Source organism: Cherax quadricarinatus, chromosome 23, assembly GCF_038502225.1.
Source record: "Cherax quadricarinatus isolate ZL_2023a chromosome 23, ASM3850222v1, whole genome shotgun sequence".
Classification (NCBI taxonomy): Eukaryota; Metazoa; Arthropoda; class Malacostraca; order Decapoda; family Parastacidae; genus Cherax; species Cherax quadricarinatus.
Window position 1 is genome coordinate 26,114,137 of NC_091314.1, and position 22,088 is coordinate 26,136,224.

General features: G+C 41.4%; 1 protein-coding gene across 10 annotated transcripts in view; it reads right to left on the minus strand.

Moving 5' to 3' along the window:
• Positions 1–22,088, minus strand: part of LOC128685725 (mitogen-activated protein kinase kinase kinase 7-interacting protein 3 homolog) — a 639,350-nt gene that overhangs the window by 78,779 nt on the left and 538,483 nt on the right. For 8 of the 10 annotated variants that reach the window (XM_070088023.1, XM_070088020.1, XM_070088024.1 and 5 more), the window contains 3 exons: positions 14,078–14,161; positions 11,528–11,730; positions 10,587–10,785 (listed from right to left, as the gene is read on the minus strand). In XM_070088023.1, coding sequence (XP_069944124.1) covers positions 10,587–10,785; positions 11,528–11,730; positions 14,078–14,161 — 486 coding nt within the window. Of the gene's footprint in view, positions 1–3,665; positions 10,786–11,527; positions 11,731–14,077; positions 14,162–22,088 lie in introns of those variants that run through there. The other 2 variants (XM_070088030.1, XM_070088029.1) reach the window with 2 other exon arrangements.

The following is a 22,088-nucleotide window of genomic DNA, read 5'->3' on the forward strand; positions in this document are numbered from 1 at the left end:
GAAACGTTTCGCCACACAGTGGCTTCATCAGTCCAATACAAAGAGGAAGGCGTAAGGAGAGGAGGAGAATGAGGTAATCAGTCCCTCAACCTGGAGTCGATGTGTTCAGTCCATCAATCTTGTAGAAAGTACAGCATAGGGCCGTAGACGTGGCTTATATACTGTAGTGAGGTGACGTGAAGCAGATGGAGGTGGGGTCATAGTGGTACCATCCACTAGTCGAAGTAGGTCTTCGTCCAAAGGTTGAACAAGTGTTGAAGAATTCTTTGTAACAAGACCCCATGATGCTGCCGTGTCTGACAGTTGTGATGAATGGTTTGAAAAACCGACAAGTTGAAGATTGAGACACTTATGCAGCATATGGGAATCTTTATTCAGGAAACGTTTCGCCACACAGTGGCTTCATCAGTCCAATACAAAGAGGAAGGCGTAAGGAGAGGAGGAGAATGAGGTAATCAGTCCCTCAACCTGGAGTCGATGTGTTCAGTCCATCAATCTTGTAGAAAGTACAGCATAGGGCCGTAGACGTGGCTTATATACTGTAGTGAGGTGACGTGAAGCAGATGGAGGCGGGGTCATAGTGGTACCATCCACTAGTCGAAGTAGGTCTTCGTCCAAAGGTTGAACAAGTGTTGAAGAATTCTTTGTAACAAGACCCCATGATGCTGCCGTGTCTGACAGTTGTGATGAATGGTTTGAAAAACCGACAAGTTGAAGATTGAGACACTTATGCAGCATATGGGAATCTTTATTCAGGAAACGTTTCGCCACACAGTGGCTTCATCAGTCCAATACAAAGAGGAAGGCGTAAGGAGAGGAGGAGAATGAGGTAATCAGTCCCTCAACCTGGAGTCGATGTGTTCAGTCCATTCATCACAACTGTCAGACACTGCAGCATCATGGGATCTTGTTACAAAGAATTCTTCAACACTTGTTCAACCTTTGGACGAAGACCTACTTCGACTAGTGGATGGTACCACTATGACCCCGCCTCCATCTGCTTCACGTCACCTCACTACAGTATATAAGCCACGTCTACGGCCCTATGCTGTACTTTCTACAAGATTGATGGACTGAACACATCGACTCCAGGTTGAGGGACTGATTACCTCATTCTCCTCCTCTCCTTACGCCTTCCTCTTTGTATTGGACTGATGAAGCCACTGTGTGGCGAAACGTTTCCTGAATAAAGATTCCCATATGCTGCATAAGTGTCTCAATCTTCAACTTGTCGGTTTTTCAAACCATTCATCACAACTGTCAGACACGGCAGCATCATGGGGTCTTGTTACAAAGAATTCTTCAACACTTGTTCAACCTTTGGACGAAGACCTACTTCGACTAGTGGATGGTACCACTATGACCCCGCCTCCATCTGCTTCACGTCACCTCACTACAGTATATAAGCCACGTCTACGGCCCTATGCTGTACATTCTACAAGATTGATGGACTGAACACATCGACTCCAGGTTGAGGGACTGATTACCTCATTCTCCTCCTCTCCTTACGCCTTCCTCTTTGTATTGGACTGATGAAGCCACTGTGTGGCGAAACGTTTCCTGAATAAAGATTCCCATATGCTGCATAAGTGTCTCAATCTTCAACTTGTCGGTTTTTCAAACCATTCATCACATAAAAACTTTTTTGTATTGGTTTGTGTAAACAAGCTTTGCAAACAATATAATAATGATAATGTTTGTACGGTTATTGTGTTGTATACAATGAGTGTATATTTGAACACTGCACCTTTCTTTGGTCTCACAGTCTACATAAGTTACTTAGAAAAGAAAAATATTAGGAAATGCAAGAAACCTTCGAATTGGAGTAAATAAAAGAATACCGGGTGAGCGGCATTCGCCGCTGTTGCCATATGCGGCTCATTTTCTGCCAACTTTATGCCTCTATATCTCGGTAAGTGTTGATGGCAAAAAAAATTTTAGGCTTAAAACACTCAGTAAAATAACCCTAACATTTTGGTAAGAAATTTTTTTTTTTCTAATATTTTTCAACAGAATGACAGTTTCAGAAATGGGCTTGTGACAGTCAAAGGGATAAGGGTGGACTCCTTGTAGCAGTCAAGAGGCTGTCTGAGGAATTGGACCTTTTGGTCTTCTTCCTCCAACCGAACCTAATTACCCCAAATCCTCCCTTCCCTATCCTACCTTCCCCATACCACCCCTATTATTATGGAGTCTTTGCCCTGTGAAACCCTTCCTCCTCCCAGGCCCCAATCTGATCCCACACCCTGTTCTGACCTGGCTTCATTTTCAGACCATTCTCTCGACTCTTCTCATACCCCTGTACCTTCTTCAGGTGATGCCTCATCACCTGCTTCAGGTGCTGCGGCATCACCCAATTCTGTACATGCTGCTGCTTCTAGCACGCCTTTCACAATGCGTCCGGCTTCCCTGAATACAGTGCAATGGTTCTTGGATTGCCTACCTCCCTTGAGTCAGACCGCCCATGGTTCTACTCCTAAGAGTCCATGACAACCTACTGACAACAGTTTGTCAATGACCACTCAAAAACGACCTACATGACACTCACTGCTTTTGCGTATCAGACTAACGAGTATGCAATGGACAAAATTCTTTTCTTTGCAAACAACATCTCAGACTGATTATCCTCCTGATCACGAAATTGGTAAAACTCTTTTACGGCACATTGGCCAAAATATATCCTTCCAAGTTCTTCAAAGTGGTGCGTGTGTCATAACAGTGCAGAATTCAGAGCAAGCTCATGCTCTCTCCCACATCACTTCCATAGATAACATACCAGTCACCATTCGTAAGCACGCTACTCTTAGTTCTTGCAGTGGTCCTGTGTCCTTACCATGTACCATTGTACAGAGTGATTTTTTGTCTTACGGCGAGGATATTTTAGAACAATTAGCCCTTCAGAACCTCCCTATTCTCAAGGTAGATACGTACATCCTGCCTGCTCATGGGTGGAGGCCTTTTCCTAGTAACAGCTCTCATTTAACCTTCGACTGCCGTGAACTTCCATCCTCTGTCTACATTGCGGGACATCGCTTAAAGGTCAGTCAAGCAGTTCCCACTCCCCAACAGTGTCGTAATTGCTGGCATTTTGGACACCCTGCTAAACACTGCAGATCTGCGGCAGAATGCCCGGTCTGCAGTGCATCAGATCATTCCAATACGTCTTGTAGTCTTCCCCCCTCTTGTCTCAATTGCAGAGAATCTCATCCTTCCTTTTCATGCCGTTGGCAGGTTTATCGTAATGAACAAGAGATCCGTTATTTTAAGGAGCGCGAGGGCTTCACTTACACTATGGCTCTCTCTCTCAGCTCTGCCTTCAAGGTAAACTCCCTCGTGTCCCATATGCTCAGGTAGCCCGAAGACCTCCAACCTCAACGGTCCTCTCGCCTCCCAATCACTCTGCATCTGTGTCTTGTGGGGTCGCCCCAGTTTCTAATTCTTTCTGCAGTTTTATCCTCTAACACTCCTACCTCCACATCACTTCCTACTTCTACTTCATCTCACTCGCTTCTTTCTCAGTCTACAAGACCTTGCAGACCTACACTCTCTTTAAGTCCATCACCTGCACAGAATATCTCTCCTATCTCGGAGCCTCGTTCTCACCCCCTTTCCAGCTCTCACACGAAGGTAGAGGTTTACCCCCCCCCTCGAGTAGTCCCCTGTTCCCCCCCCACCGTCTTCCTTCATAGTTACTCTCCAACCTCCTTCCTTTCCTGTTGCACTGCAGGCCTCTTCTACCCCAACCAATGCAGGTCTCTAGGTTCATACTCCCTGCCCCCTCAGACCTCTTTAGTTGGCTCCATTGTTACTCCTACCTTTCCTTGCAATGCCTTTCCTGTCTCAAGCATCATGGCATCGTTGGCTTCCTTAACAATGAAGACGTTAGATGCTACCTCCAGTTATACTGCGGAGATGACACCAGTGATGGACACCAACACGACTCCTTCTACCCCTTCTTTTTCGCAACCCTCGCAACACACTATTCCTCCACAACATTCACATTCTTCCTTGCTTAAATGCTTACCGTTACCCCCACATGTTGACTTTGCAGATCCTAAAAGCCTATAGGTTTTATTTCTTATTGTTGCCAGTTTTATTTCTGTACATAATGTCTTTTTTACAATGGAATATTCATGGCCTTAGGGGCAATCGAGGAGAACTCCAAGTGTTGCTCTCCCAGTTCACCCCCTTTGGGCTATGTGCTATTACATTCTTCAGATCCTTTACCTGAAGAATCATTTAATGAAAACAGGCTTCTTGTGTGCGTTGATATACTATATCAACAAGTTTTTACTCATCCCCCACTGCATTATACTGAAGCTCAGATTTATTTACACAGATGGTTTACAGTTTGCTCTCTCTTTCTCCCTCCCGTGCATTCTGTATCTCTGATATCACGTTTTTAATTTCTTCTCTACCACCGCCCATCTTGTTGGGTGATTTTAATGCTCACCATCACCTGTGGGGAGGATCCCACTGCGACTCTCATGGTGATCAGTTGAAGACTCTTCTCACTTCTCATCCTCTTCATGTTTTAAATACAGATGCTCCTACCCATTTTGACTCTCGCACTCAGTCTCTCTCTTGCATTGATCTTTCTATCTGTTCCTCGCCCATTACACTTGATTTCACGTAGTCTGTTCTTCCAGATTTACATGATAGTGATCACTTTCCTATCCTTCTTACTTCTACTACATATACCCGACCGTTTTGTAATCCTCATTGGCAATTTGCTCGAGCAGATTGGGACTTACACTCCCATCTTACCACCTGTTGCGAGGACCCCCTTTCGCCATCTATTGATGAACTGGCGCACTAATTTTTGACCTTAGTCCTAACTGCAGCGACTCTTCTATCCCCCAAACCTCAGGTAGGCATTCTCAGACATGCATACCTTGGTGGTCTCCTACATGCACCCGTGTGGTGCATTTAAAACGTGTTACGCGTGGCCGTTATTGATATAACTGTACTGCGGAACATCTGTTGGACTTTAAGCAGGTAAGGGCAGTTGCTCACAGCACCATACGCAACACTAAATGAGCTTGTTGGCGAGACTACGTGTCTACCATTACCTCGTCTTCCCCTGTGTGTGTGATTTGGAAAAAGGTGCGGAAATAGTGTGGTACATAACTCCGGACCCAGCTCTCATTTTGAGGGTTGCTGAAGTTGATGTCGCAGAACCTTTAGAAGTTGCCACATAAATCGGGAACTATCTTCTCCGTATCTCCCGAGGGCTTCACCTCTGTCCCTCACCTCTTGATACTAAGCCTACCAAAGAGCAATCGCCATTAGATTTCTCCTCCGATGGATTGGAGCCGTATAACGTACCTTTTACTCTTCTAGAATTAGAGTCCATGCTTTTCACATGCCGGCTGTTGGCACCGGGACTTGATATCCATATCAGTATGCTACACCATCTCCATTCTGCGACCCTTCCCATTCTTTTATGTCTTTTCAATCTAATTTGGGAGCGAGGGGTTCTCCCACAACACTGGAAATCAGCTATTGTACTACCGTTTCGCAAACTGGGCACTTCAGAGCTTGACACCTCTCACTATTGTCCCATTGCCCTGACCAGTGTGGTCTGCAAGGTGATGAAACGATTGGTGAATAGACATCTGATGTGGTTCTTAGACACAACAGCCTTTCCTGTTGCCAATATGGCTTTCACAAAGGCCACTATACTTTAGACCCCTTGCTCCACTTCGATACGTATATTCGAAATGCCTTTGCTAACAACCACTCTGTCCTAGCGGTCTTTTTTGATCTAGAGAAGGCATATGACACCACTTGGAGGTATAACATTCTAGCCCAAACGCACTCCTTAGACCTCCGTGGTAATCTACCAAACTTTATTGCTGCTTTCTTGTCCGACAGACATTTTCAGGTCCGTATTGGAGCCTCGCTTTCCTCGGACTTTGTACAAGCCTAAGGAGTCCCACAAAATTGTGTCCTCAGTACTACTATTATTCTCTTAGCTATAAATAACTTACCTTCCATTCTTCCTTCGCATATTTGGTCATCACTTTATGTTGATGACTTCACTATAGCTTACTCAAGCTCTGACTGTCGACTAGTAGCAGCCTCCCTTCAGGTTGTGATAGACTGAGTCTCCCACTGGACCACTTCTCATGGCTTTAAATTTTCCAGTATGAAAACCTGATTCATTACCTTCGCTAGATGCCTGCTTATACTGGATACTCCCTTGTACTTACATGGTTCATGTATTCCAGCATGTGATATGGTCAGGTTTCCAGGCCTGGTCTTTGATCGCCGGCTGACGTGGAGACCTTACATTTCTACGTTAAAGACAACTTGCCATGGTCAGCTAAATCTCCTAAAGGTTCTCGCACATCGTTTATGGGGAGTGGATCGTAGCACTCTCCTCCATTTGCATTCCGCCCTTCTTGTCCAAGCTAGATTATGGTAACCAAATCTATTCTGCAGCATCTCCCGCAACTCTGTGTCTAAGTTAGATCCTATACATCACCAAGGTCTCTGTCTGTGCCTTGGTGCCTTTCATTCATCCGCTGTAGAGAGCCTCTATGCAGAAGCGAATTTTTCATCCTTGTCTGATCGCCATGGTGCTCATTGCCTTCGTTATTATGTTTGATCTCATGACCTCTACAATCCTTCCGTATAGAGGATAGTCACTGATGTTAGCAGACGTTCTTTATTTGTTCGTCGCCCGTTTACTCCGTCTTTTTTCTCTCCGCCTACATTCGCTCGTCTTCTCTTCAGTTACTACCTATGTTCATGTAGCATCTCGGTTTTCCCTGCCCCCTTGGGAAGTTCTGGCTGTTCGTGTCTGTTCTTTCCCACTGCCATGCGCGAAAGCTCAACTACCTACAGTGGCTTCTCGCTCTCTTTTTCTTGATCACTTCCACTCTCATTCTCATGCCATTGTGGTGTATACCAATGGTTCTAAGTCTTCTGAAGGCATTGGATTCACAGCAGTTTTCGGACAGTGTTGTGCAAAGGTATTTATTACCCTCGGCTAACATTTTTATGGCTGAACTGTATGTCATTCTTGTAGCACTCATCCGTATTGCATCTACGCCTGTGTCACCATTTGTGGTCATTTCAGACTCCCTTAGTGCCTTACAGGCTATATGGAAATTAGATACACCTCACCCCCTAGTTCTTCGTATCCAACTTCGGTTACGCCATATCTCTAGCAAACACAGAGATATTGTTTTTTATTGGGTCCCTGGTCGTGTTGACGTAGAGGGCAATGAACAGGCAGACAATGCTGCATGGTCAGCAGTACATGACCTCCCAGTTTCATGTAGAGGTGTTCCATTCATGGACTATTTTGCTGTAATTGCTACCCATCTTCACACCTGTTGGCAACAACATTGGTCTGATCTGCTCCATAACAAACTTCATTCTGTTAAACCGAGTATAGGTTTCTGGTCATCTGTGTCGAGGTTGGGAGACTACTCTCTCCCATCTTTGTATCGGCCACACTCATCTTACAGGTATCTCATGGAGAGGCGTCCTGTTCATCTCTGCGAGAATTGTCAAGTTCCAGCATCTGTTAGCCACATTCTGTTGGACTGCCCACTCTATCAACAAGCACACAGAATTTACCTCCAACCTCATCTTCGCTCTGTTGCCCTTTCTTTACCTTCCCTTCTTGCTGACGGACCCTCTTTTAATGCAGACTCTCTCATTGACGTTTTGCAGAAGCTGATTTACTACACAAACTCTGATGATGTCTCTAGCACTCACCTTAATCTCTAGCTATCCTCTACCCCTTCACTATCCACTGCCCCGCTGCACTTCATAACCTAATAATCATCCCTCTCCCTCTTTCTACCTATTACCCTTGCATCTTTCCCTGCCCTGCTATGCTGTATAACCCTTGTGGTTTAGCACTTCTTTTTTATTATAATAATTTGAGGAACAGATGGTTTTTCACTATGGCGACATCTGATTTTGCTTTGCTGACTTACTCTTTAGGCCCAATGTGTTAAAAAATTAAAGTTATATCTGCCTACTTTTCCAGTTATTCTCGTCAGCAATTGCTGTCTGACCCCGGTATGTCTAGCGTTTATTATAATAATCATTTGTCAGCATTTTGATATATTTCCAGTAATTACCTATTTGTAACTACATGAGCAGACCTATGCTTAGGAAGTCCCTTCAGCATTTCCATCCAAAACCATGGCATAGTAGTGTAGCAGTTGCAAGAGGCAGGAGTGACCTGCTCTAAACTCATGCTTCCCTGGGTTATGTAAATGTTCTGATTCCATGTTTTGCAGTATTGCTTCTAAGCATTCTTTTAGCCCTTAAATGGTCCAAACGTATATATACGTTTTTTCAACATATGAAAGTATGTAAAAAAATTTAGATCTTCTTTCCTGTTTTGCATTTAAAAATGTGTAAAAAAAACTTTTATCTACATTTTTTTTTTATTTTTGAAAATATGTAAAAAAAACGTAGATCTACTTTTGGAGCACTACAGATTTGAACGTCGATCTGTCTGGACCGTTTAACCCTTTGACTGTCGCGGCCGTATATATACGTCTTACGAGGTGCCGTGTTTGACGTATATATACTCATAAATTCTAGCGGCTTCAAATCAAGCAGGAGAAAGCTGGTAGGCCCACATGTGAGAGAATGGGTCTGTGTGGTCAGTGTGCACCATATAAAAAAAATCCTGGAGCATGCAGTGCATAATGAGAAAAAAAAAACTCCGACCGTTTTTTTTAATTAAAATGCCGACTTTGTGGTCTATTTTCGTATAGTATTTATGGTTGTATTCTCGTTTTCGTGGTCTCATTTGATAGAATGGAAAACATATTATAGAAATAGAGGTGATTTTGATTGATTTTACTATAAAAAGAACCTAGAAATGGAGCTCAAAGTAGGGGAAATGTTTGATTTTTGCCAATGTTCAAAAGTAAACAAATGATGCCATTGTCCAATAAATGTCCAACTAGCCATTCTAATATGCAGTTATGAATGGGTTGATGTTATTTATACAATTATTACAGTATTGCAGTAGTCTGCATAATAGTAAGTATTCTATTTTTTGTTTGAATAAAAATTCAAAATAGAAAGCAAGAGTAATATCAGAGGGGCCTGGAGACATGACTGATGAGCAAAGAAAATGTTATTTTAGAGCCAGGAATGTCTGCATTGTTCATTCTGGACCTTATTTTGAAATTGTCATATTTTTTAGTTTTCGTGAAATTGGCAAAATTGCAAATTTCTGACCACATTATTAGGTAGTTGAAATCGGTAAATGGGCAGTTTCTTGTACTCAATCGATAGAGAAAATGGAGTTCTAAAGAAATAGCTATGAGTTTGGGCGACTGGAACAATGGAATTAGCCGAAAATAGGGCTCAAAGTGGGCGAAATAGCCGATTTGTAAACAGCGCCGAGGTCGCTAACTTCGCGAGAGCATAATTCCGTCAGTTTTCCATCAAATTTTGTTTTTTTTTGGTGTCATTACAATCGGGAAAAGATTCTCTATCATTTCATAAGAAAAAATAATTTTTTTTTTTTAAATTTTGCGACACCAGGAGACACCTCAGGATTGGGGGCTGCGACAGTCAAAGGGTTAAGGGTTAAAGATTTTGATAATGTATGACATTGGTTCTATAAATCTAGTTTTGTTTTACTACTCTGCTGCCACTTCTTAAAGGGTAGACTACATATCATGGTTTAGTGATTGTGGGATGACACCTGTCTACATATCTCCATAGGCTATTTAAGGCTTTTTTTTTTTTTTTTTTTTTTTTTTTTTACAAATATGGAGTTGTGTGCATCTGGACCTGGGACAGTGAAAAAGTCATTGCTAGCATGCTCATATAAAGTCAATTAGGATTATGGATTTGTCAGATGCATTGTCATTGTTTGGTATCACATTCGTAAAATTTAATGTGTCAATCTTTGTTTGTATCCTCAACATTTTCTTATGTGAGAGTTTCATCTCCCATGCATTGTGTTGAGATCCTCACATACTAAACCATCACTCTCTGTAAATCCCTCTCCTTTGCCACATGTACATCCACAAATGCATGCATTATTTCTCATAATGACAATTTTACAATTAATGGAAGACAAAATATAAGATACTTCAGTGACTAAGATACTTCTTAATATATATATACATTTCTAATACTGAAGAATTTTGACCGTAACATGCATTTTAGGTTATAATTATTGCTTAAGCTATCTACTATTTATTTTACTTATTTTTTTATATTCTGTAAGGTTTAATGCACTTGCTGCATCCCATGTAAGTGGAATTAGAATAATATTAATAGCTATGTTAAAGAAACTATAAGATGCATCCGATAGTGTATTAGTACAAGGAAAATGATATACTGTACGTAGCAAGGAGAATTAGGAAGATTATGTAGGATTAGAATTAAAATAATATTCAAATCACAATACATTATTATGGTCAAGCTGATATACTATCATACACTGTCAGAACGATCACGCATCCCAATTAGCTTTTCTTTAAGAATGTTAGCTAAGCTTGGTTTGTTATTAAGTGATGGAAGAGAGGAGCAGGAGCGCTGAGGTGAGTAAGCAGCAGCTGCCCCTATGGAACCTGCAACAGAACCTGGAGTATGATGGCGGTGACAGTAGCAGGGGCCCTGGTGGTTTGGGGGAAGAGCTGCATGATGGTAAGGAGTCGTACCTATGGTGAAGCGTGGATAGTCGCACATCTCGCACTTGTTCATATCTGGATGATTGATGAAGGTGCACTTGGTACATCCCCACTTTGGACCAATCTCATCTACTGTTTCACTGTGCACTCCCTGATGAACAAAAAATAATGATCAATAAATGGATGGTGTAGTGTACATAATATTCCATTAAATCAATAAGTTAAAAAATTTGTTTCTTAATTCATTTACAGTTTTTGCTATAAAAAATATTTTTATATCCTGCTTAATTTTTTTTTTGCCTTGCCTTGGTGAAAAATAGGTGATACCATACACTATATTAGTATCAAGTTAAGCTTAAAAATATCACCAAATTTATGTTATAACTACAGTGGACCCCCGGTTAACGATATTTTTTCATTCCAGAAGTATGTTCAGGTGCCAGTACTGTCCGAATTTGTTCCCATAAGGAATATTGTGAAGTAGATTAGTCCATTTCAGACCCCCAAACATACACGTACAAATGCACTTACATAAATACACTTACATAATTGGTCACATTGGGAGGTGATCGTTAAGCAGGGGTCCACTGTATATACAGATTTGGAGATCACAATGTTATCCCAATAACTGTTATTTCCATTTGCCAGAGGCATTGTCTGAACACAAACAGCTAGAGCAGCAAGGACTTCAGTCAAACTAGATAACCAATTGCACTGAGACAACCAAGGGAAGTACTGTGTCCCCAACTCTTAACACAGTAAAACTTTCAAAAACCTGAAAGCCTATTAAAATATACAGTAGAGTATCTTTAAACTATGACTGGAAAGATACAAAACTTTCAACAACACATTGTATTTTGGGAATATTTCTTCAGAATCAAATATTTTCAAACCTGAAATTCATGGTAACTATGATTGGGGACTGAAGTTGGCGGTGGTGGTGGCGGTGGTGGTGGCGGTGGTGGAGCAGCAGGTCGAGGTGGAATATAAGGAGCATGTGATGTATGGGGTATGTGAGTCATGTGAGGTATGAGGGGTGTCTGTGGTGTCTGTGGCGAGCCTGTTCCACTGCCCAAACTTGATCCAGAACTTGCTCCTGTTGGAAAAAATAAGAGTAATTGGTTACCAAACACACAATTTTTTGTTTATATATTTACATGTATCTTCTTCTTTCAACATACCAGCCGTATCCCACCGAGGTGGGGTGGCCCAAAAGGAAAACCAAAGTTTCTCCTTTCAAATATAGTAATATATACAGGAGAAAGGGCTACTAGCCCCTTGCTCCCGGCATTTTAGTCGCCTCTTATGACACGCATGGCTTACGGAGGAAGAATTCTGTTCCACTTCCCCATGTATAACTGAATTAAATAAAAGGACATCACATGTTTTCATGGTAGCTAAATGATTTGTACACCAGCCAAAAAAGCAAAGTGTGACAAGTTTTCAGGCCTCTATGGATCCTTCTTCAATGCCAGATAAAAAAAAACTGCAAGCAGTCACTTAGCTAGAGCCAGGGAACTCATCCAAATTTACAGGTTCAGATGCATCATCAGTTTGGTTCAAGAGATTGAGGCTTAATATTGTACAGGGAAGACCACTAAATACCTTGATAATTGTGAGTAACCAAAGGGGCTATATACAATAAACTTTGCTCATAATACTGTATATAATACACTACAGAAATACAATAACATTGTATAAACAGATAAACAATACTTTCCTATAACCTCATAACATCCAAGCAAATACAATAATTAACCCCTTCAGGGTCCAAGGCCCAAATCTGAAGTGGTGCCCCAGTGTCCAAGAATTTAAAAAAAAAAAATTTTTTATTTTTTCTTATGAAATGGTAGAGAATCTTTTTGTGAAGGTAATAAAACAAAAAGTACAAAATTTGATGGAAAATTGATGAAATTATGCTCTCGCGAATTTTGATGTGTCAGCGATATTTACGAATCGGTGATTTTGCCGACTTTGACTCCCATTTTAGGCCAATTACATTATTCCAGTCAACCAAATTCTTAGCTATTTCACTAGTATTACTTCTATTCTATTGATTGAGCACAAGAAATCGCTAAGTCAACTGTTTCAACTACAAATTAAAGTGATCGGAAATTGTTAATTTGGCCAATTTAACACAAAGTTCAAAATATTCCAATTTCAAAATAGGGTCCAGAATAAACAATGTAGGTATTCCTGGAACTAAACTAACATTTCCTCTGTTCATTAGTTACGTTTTGAGGCTTTACAAATAAATTCCATTTTGATTTTTTATTCAAATAATGAATTTTTATTCACACCAAAAAATAGAAGATTTACTGTTATGCAATACTGTAATAATTGTATAAATATCATCACCATATTTGTGAATGCATATTAGACCCACCAGCTGGCGTGTATTAGACGTGTGAGGTCGTTGTTTACTCTTGAATATCGGCAAAAATGTAACATTTCTGCTACTTTGAGCTCAGTTTCAAGCCATTTCCAGTGCTAAAACCAATCAAAATCATCTCTATATCTGTAATATGTCTTCCATTCTATCAAATAAGACCAAGAAATCGCAAATACAACTATAAAAAACATACGAAAAAACACTGCAAAGTCGCTGTTTTAATCGAATCATTATTTCAGTTTTTTTTCTCTCATTATACACAGTGTGCTGCAGGATCTGTTTTATGTGGTCCACACATACCACATAGATGTATTCTCTCATATCTAGGCCCAAATGTACCACTCACAGTTTATCAGAGTGAGCTGAGCTCATGACGTAGATCTACGGTTTGGGCCCTGAACGTAAAGCCGTAGATCTACAGGACAGACCCTGAAAGGGTTAATAACAAAGCAATGGATTACCTCAGCAAGAACATTCATTATTTTATAACATTAAAAATTAGAAGGCTAAAAGCTGCATGTTAAAAAATAATGGGAGTATAAAGAGAGAAATGAAGTGATGCTGTAGTTTGCATTAATGCACTTTATGTAATTCCAAGTGTAACATCCCTATTTCTAAGTGGGTGCAGCACATTCCTCTGATTACTAGTGTACTCAACATCAATTTCATACAAGGAACTATACTTAGGCATTTCAAAATGTATAATCCTACAGTCATACACACTAAAACTAGCATAGTATATATTTACAGGGATTTACTGCATGATACATACTTTTCAAATTATTAGCACAAGTTACAAACTTATTTTCCTTATAAATGGAGATTCTACCAACACTGGCATCATGGTCACTCCTCTGCTACAGTACAAGCCTTTACAGGCAATGTCATTGTTGCTTACTGTCCCAATCTTCCACAATGATATCCAAGCTTCCCTCCTTAAAGATTACACGAAGTTCCTTGCTCTCCTCCCCCTCCCCTTCCTCTTCTTTGCTGACTCTGTGCCGTGATGCCATGATAGCTTTGAAGATCGTCACAGCTCGGGAATACTTACTAGTTAGCTGAGAGGCTGCAGGCACTTCATTGTAAGGTTGGGCGGAGGGCAAGTTTGAGTATCCTTCCGATTCCATGTCGGGTGCTGCAAAGGTATAGAAATAAAAGTTTTTAAGCAAAGTGTATTTTGAAGGAAGATACATTTCTGTATCATAGACCTTGCGGTAGCCCAGTTATGCATCATAGACCCTGAGATGGCCAAGATGGAATGTATCATACCTATTTTCTACTGTACTTACAAACACTATCCTGGTAAGGTCTAGATTTTCAATTAATCCCTAGTTTGTTTCTGCCCACTGGTTAACCTGATAAATTAGACACATGTGCAACTCTTGGGTATCTTTATTAAGGAAACGTTTCACCACACAGTGGCTTCATCAGTCCATACACAGGAGAAACTTGAAGAACAGGAGGAGAATGAGGTAATCAGTCCCTCAACCTTGAGTCGATGTGGTCAGTTCATCAATCTTGAATAGAATACGGCATATGAGCGGAGAAGCAGCTTATAAACCGTAGGCAGGAGAGGTGCAGCAGTCGTAGGTGGTGTCACATTTGTGCAATGTGGAAGTAGGTCGTGCCCAAGGGTTAGGCAAGCGAAGAATTCCCAAGTATTAAGATCCCAAGAAGTTGCAGTGTCTGACAGGATTGTAGATGAATGGTTCACAGAACCGACACGTTGATAAATTAGACACATGTGCAACTCTTGGGTATCTTTATTAAGGAAATGTTTTGCCACACAGTGGCTTCATCAGTCCATACACAGGAAAAACTTGAAGAACAGGAGGAGAATGAGGTAATCAGTCCCTCAACCTTGGAAATTCTTCACTTGCCTAACCCTTGGTCACGACCTACTTCCACATTGGACAAATGTGACACCACCTACGACTGCTGCACCTCTCCTGCCTATGGTTTATAAGCTGCTTCTCCGCTCATATGCCGTATTCTATTCAAGATTGATGGACTGACCACGTTGACTCAAGGTTGAGGGACTGATTACCTCATTCTCCTCCTGTTCTTCAAGTTTCTCCTGTGTATGGACTGAATCAAAACAGGTACATAAAGACACAAGACACAGTTTATTATTATAATGAAGCACTATACTTGTAGGGGTTATAAAGTGCCTGGGACATGGGAGGCAATAAGGTTTGACCCACAGAGGAGATTCAAGCCAACTCCCTAGCTCAAGAGCCCTTGACTAGCATCAAAGGTTTCCCTATAATGAATACACTAGAATGAGAGAAGTATGAGGACAATTTCTTTAGATACTTGAAAAGCATATTTGTCGCAAGCCAATATGTTTTTCAGTAAGTTTTTATTACTTGACGATGCATCAATGAAGGAAATCTTTATCAGGTTATACAGAAAACAAACTATGCCTTACATAAACTGTCCAAGTAGCTGAGTGAGGTGAGGACTTAGGCCATGTGAATTGAACTGCTATATTGGTGAGGTCACATGCTGTCAGGTGACATCACTTACACAGGGTCCAGAATGGCAGCCCAGAGTCTCAAATCTTCATTAACTCAGACTTCCTACAATAAATTATTCACCACTCACTATAAGCTAAGGATGAAAATATATTAAGGTAAGCAATATGTGTACTGTATATGCATTTTTTTAGTCCTAGCTCTATTGTTCACTTAATATATGATAGTGTAAATGTTTAATCTGGCTTTTATATGCATTTGAAAGCAAAAAAAAGGCTATGTTTCTCTTTACAGTGATTTTCACTTTACAACAGTAGCCCAGAACCTAACCTGCTGTATAAGCAGGGCCCTTCTGTGTGTGTTCCCATGGCCCAGTCCCAGTACAGGCCTTCCAGTAGATGGCTTTTTGCAAGGAGTCCAACATGCACACAGTGGTTTAAGATACATGTGCAAACACTAGACCATATTTATTAGAAAACAGTTTGGTCCTGGGACCTTTATCAAGGTCCCAGAACCAAGTGTTCGCTCACATGTCTTTTTAAAATAAATGCATCAGCATCAATTACCAAGGTCTATACAGTGGAACCTCTGCTTAAGAGTTTAATCCGTTCCATGACCTAGCTTGTAACCAGATTTGCTCATATGCTGAGTCAATTTTCCTCATTTAAATTAACTGAAATACCATTAACCCTTTCAGGGTCCACAGGCCCTCTCAGATATTTGTTCTCAGGGTCCCCCAAATTAAAAAAAAAAAAAAAAAAATTCTTATGAAAAGATAGAGAATCTTTTCCCGATCATAATGACACCAAAAGTATGAAATTTGATGGAAAACTTAGGGAATTATGCTCTCGTGAAGTTAGCAGTCTCGACGATGTTTACACATCGGCGATTTTGCCCACTTTGAGCCCTATTTTCGGCCAATTCCAGCGTACTAGTCAACAATCATACCTATTTCACTAGAACTCCATTTTTTCTATCGAATAAGTACAAGAAATCACCAATTTACTGATTTCAACTATCCAATACAGTGGTCAGAATTTAGCAATTTTACCAATTTCACACAAATTTCAAAAGATGCCAATTTCCAAATAGGGTCCAGAATAAACAACAAAGACATTCCTGGCACTAAAATAACATTTCCTCTGTTCATTAGTCACGTCCTCATGCCACACAAAAAATAGAAGATTTACTGTTATGCAGACTACTGCATTAGTGTAGAAATGGTATAAATAAAATCGGCGCACTTGCGAAAGGATATTAGACTCACCAGTTGACGTGTATTGGGCGCTTAGCATGATTTGTTTACTTTTGAACTTTGGTAAAAATCGAACATTTCTGCTACTTTGAGCTCAATTTCAAGGTACTTTTCCTTGTAAAACCAGTTAAAATCATCTCAATTTCTGTAATATGTCTTCCATTCCATCAAATGAGACCAGGAAAACTAGAATACAACAATAAATACCATACAAAAATACAGAGCAAATTCGCTGTTTTAATCCAAAAACACGGTCAAAGTTTTTTTTTCTCATTACGCACTGTGTGCTGCAGGATTTTTTATACTGTGCACACTGACCACATAGACCCATTCTTTCATATGTAGGCCTACCAGCTTTCTCTCACTAGATTTTAAGGCGCTAGAATTTACGAGTACTAGTACGTCAAGGACCCTGGCACGTAAGTCGTACTAGTACGGCCGAAACCCTGAAAGGGTTAATCTGTTCCAGCAGAATTCCTGCTCTCAGGAGGCAGGACAAAAATACTTCAATATGATGCTAATATCCACTCTATGGCTTATTTATCTATCACAATCATCTAATATGACATAATTAACATAGAAACATGATACAGAGAATGTAAAGAAATGAATTGGTTTTGTAAAGTGTACGTATGCTGGCGGAGAGCGGAAGATAGGCTACTTGCTACTAGCTCCTACTGCCACTGCACACCTCGCTTGTTTATCTATGATTTCATGCTGTAATTCCATGGACATCATCCTCTTTTTCTTCTCAGCACTGTCCTTTGCACTTACTTTCTTAGGACTCATGGTTAGAAAAAAGAAATCTGGCAATAATAACACAAGAAATGCTTCCATGGTGACATAGACACATTGCACAGCTCAGCTGATGTTGTGGCACTGGCTGTGCCACCTAGTGGCAATGTTCTGAAACTCACTAATATTCTTCTTCTTCTTCTTCTTTCAACACACTGGCCGTATCCCACCGAGGCGGGGTGGCCCAAAAAGAAAAACAAAAGTTTATTCTTTTACATTTAGTAGTATATACAGGAGAAGGGGTTACTAGCCCCTCGCTCCTGGCATTTTAGTCGCATCTTACAACACGCATGGCTTACGGAGGAAGAATTCTGATCCACTTCCCCATGGAGATAAGAGAAAATAGACAAGAACAAAAACTAGAAAGAAAATAGAAGAAAACCCAGAGGGGTATGTATATATATGCTTGTACATGTATGTGCAGTGTGACCTAAGTGTAAGTAGAAGTAGCAAGACGTACCTGAAATCTTGCATGTTTATGAAACAGAAAAAAGGACAACAGCAATCCTACCATCATGTAAAACAATTACAGGCTTTCGTTTTACACTCACTTGGCAGGACAGTAGTACCTCCCTGGGCAGTTGCTGTCTACCAACCTACTACCTAGGACTCACTTATATTATTATTATTAATTTAGGGAACTGGAGCACAGATCTAACTCCCTAGATCAAGAGCCCCTCACCAGCGTCAAGGAATCTCCCTTGAGGGGGAAGCTCGCAACCTGAATTTTGGCTCATATCCAGGAGCAAAAAATCAACCGAGCGACAGTTTGTATCCTGAAAAACTTGCATGGCGGGGCACTCATAAGCAGAGGTTCTACTGTATTATGTTGATTAGGAAATGACTTGAGGAACTTGTAGAGTTCCCTCATGAAGACAGCTGGGGATGAGGAGGGGTGGAGTGTCTGCTGGTAATGTCCCTTATAGATTAAGTGAGGGTGTTGAAATGTCTTGGTCTCCTTACACTTATTGAGTTATTTCCTAATGCATTCATTGTGTCCTTGCTTCTCACTAGAAGTATTTTACACCATCTACATGTGAAATGGATGATGATACTTTTCAAATTACTTGTGGCCCTTTCACGGCAGGAAAGATATCAGAGATAAAAAATGTATAGATATTGTTTACTGGGAATGTCTCAAAACACTTGGGATGACGACCGACTTGTTGGAAAAAAAAAAAAAAAATATATATATATATATATATATATATATATATATATATATATATATATATATATATATATATATATATATATATATATATATATATATAGAGAGAGAGAGAGAGAGAGAGAGAGAGAGAGAGAGAGAGAGACGTGTCACAGTGTGCTCCACAAACTTTCTAAATATTACTTAAATACGAGGGTTGGTGAGGATAAAAACTGTTCAGTGACGTAGTACTACCTACAACACATTAGTACAAGTAAGCCAACTCCTCCACTGAAGTGAATACAAGTAATATCAGTGATATTTAAGTGTGGTATGGTGAAGATATGGTGTGAGTGAGGGGACAGTGGCAGGCCTAGGAGTGACGTCACTATTGCCTTCACAGTGAGCATCTAATATATGTGTTTTGTGCTATGTACTAGCATCTGGGTCTTTATAACAACGTGACTGGTACAATGCAACATAGTGATTTGTGTAGCATCTTCCATTAGTGGAAAAGTGGATAGCATAAACAGTGTTCATTAAGTGATAGTGAGAAGGCAACACTTCCAGCTCGTCGGCCACTGCCTGCCCTCACTACCCACCCCACTATAAACACCCCCACCCACGATACTCCACCCCACCCACGATACCACCACCCACCCTCTCTCTCCTGTGAACTTAATTGCAAACCTACAAGCCTCCTCTGGGATGACTTCACATCGCAAAATATCTATGCTATCTGGCTATTGTCCCAGTAGTTACTGCAGTGTTTGTGAGTATACCACAAGGGAAAAATTTTTTCTTAGATGTAAGGAACCTACTTGTTCCAACTACTGCCACACAGATTGCATTCCAGAAGAAGAATTTTGTTGCAGCCAGGTTGAAAATTTCAGAAAATTGAAGGATATCCATAATCCTGTGGTATATGTGGATACAAGCCTGGAGCTACAGGAGGAAGGTTCAGAAGTCATACCTCAGGGACTTCTGTCCAAAGATCAAGACTGCCCTCTTGGGCTGTGTTGTAAAGTTGCAGCTAAGATAATCCATCACAGGGAAGCACTTCATGAGCTCCTCAAATCATTAGATAACCTCCAAGCTATTGTAGAAGGCCGGTGCAAGCCTACATCAAGTGACGTAAGCTGCTCAGCTGATGGTGACACTATTGACAAAGACTGGAAGTCCCACACTGAGCTTAACTCAGGGGTAAATAACTGGTGGAATTCTGTCATCGCTAAGGTCCCACAGACTGACAGAGTTCAAAACACTACCTTTGGGAATTCTAACACAATTCCTCTGACCACCACAGATGGAACAAATCCTCTTCCCAGCAACGAAGGAAACCTTGGATCTGTTAATTCTCCTACACCTGACATCTCTGCTTCAGCCACTGCCAGTCCACTTAACAGTGCACATACCATCTCTGATCCTACACCTGTCAGCACACCTGCCGACACTATTCCAGAATCTGGCAGCAGTGCTTCATCAGCAAGTTCTGAGTCAGGAGTTTCTCCACCAGAGATTGGTGCAGTTAATAATCAGGGAACTATCACTTCACCTGATCACCTACTGCGCCAAAGTACGAACAGCAGGGACACATCTGTCAGAACTGGTAGAGGACGGGGCAGAGGACGTGGAAGAGGACGTGGAGGAGGAAGACATCTACACTTGTCTCACCCTCCACTGACACAGTTCCAGTGGCAGAACCTGAGGACAAATCTGCAAAACACAGGAGGTGCAACAAATCATAGTCCACCCTCCCAGGCACCTAGGCTGTGCTCTCACTGTCACCGGAAGGGGCACACTGCCAGCAACTGCCTGCGAGATACCAGGTGTAATTACTGCTACAAGAAAGGATATCAGGAGGACCAGTGTCGGAAGAAAAAGGAACTTGACAGACAGGACCACCTGTTTAGAGACCTGTTCTCAGAACAAACCAGCAGGACCTCTGAATTGGTGAACACTCTCACACGTCACCCACTTAGCTACTCCTATCCCAGCCCAGCAGGTGGGATTGTGCCTTATACAAGACCACAGACCTACATCCCTGCAGGTGCCTCAGTACCCTACCTCTCTCAAGGGCAGGCACCTTACATGCCCTACACACCCACCACCTCAAGCTGACCACATCATCATGAGGAGCCAGTCTATCAGCATCCTGTCGGCCAACATTAGAGGTTTCATTACTAATGTTGGAGAGCTCACACACAGTTTTGTGAACACTCGACGTCCCGACATGATATCTGTTGTTGAAACATTTTTGGATGACAGGACTCCAGAAAATTTTGCAAGAATTGCTGGCTACACCTCATGGATGAGAAGAGACAGGCAAGGGTAAGGAGGAGGTGCTGCTGTGTGCTTCTCTAAAAGTGTTCATGCCCAGCACATTGATGTTGCCACCCCTACACATCTTGAAATGATGTTCTTCAAGCTCTGCATAAACACTAGTACCTCTGTACTAGCATGTGCAATGTACAGACCTCAGTGGCAACATGCAGATCCCATCAACTTCCTAATGGAAAATATTGACTCCCTTCTGCTACAACACAACTGTCAACATATCATAATTGTTGGTGACCTCAACCAGCACCTTATACAGAGGGACTTTGATGACCTTCTTGCAGTGTTTGACATGAGAAACTTTGTTGATTTCCCTACTCACATCTCTGGCTCCTCCCTTGACCCAGTAGTGAGTGATCTGGCAGAAGGCATAGTCACTTGTCAACCCCTCGGCTATGTTGGATCGTCTGACCACAAGGCTGTTTTTACGACACTTAAGATCCCAACAGAATGAGGCGAGGAGTCCACACGCACAACCTGGCTATGGGAAAGAGGTAATTGGCCAGCCCTACGCTCTGAGCTCGCCACCACCGATTGGAATGCTCTTCTCCAAGGGGATGTTGACAACCAAGTGAAAGCCTTCACTGGACACATCCTTACTCTACAACAAGAACACATTCCTCACCGGCAATATGTGACGAAGCCTACAGATCAGCCTTGGTTTGGCTTTCATTGTAGAGAGGCTGCTACTGCTACGTACAAAGCATGGCGAAGGTGTAAGAGACATCCTACCACCTATAACAGGAACTTGCACAGGCAAGCCTGTAGACAAATGGGTGAAGTTCAAAAGTGGGCCATTGCTAAATGGGAGGTGGACACTAAAAGAAAGCTAGCATCAGGAGTTCTATCTAAATAGCTATGAGTTTGCTCGACTGGAACAATGGAATTGGCTCAAAGTGAGTGATATCACCAAAGTATAAAGAAGTATAAATATCGCCAAGACCGCTAACTATGTGAGAGTGTAATTCCGTAGTTTTGGTTTCATTACCTTCAGAAAAAGATTATCATTTCATAAGATTTTCTTTTTTTTTTTTAAATTCTTCAACCC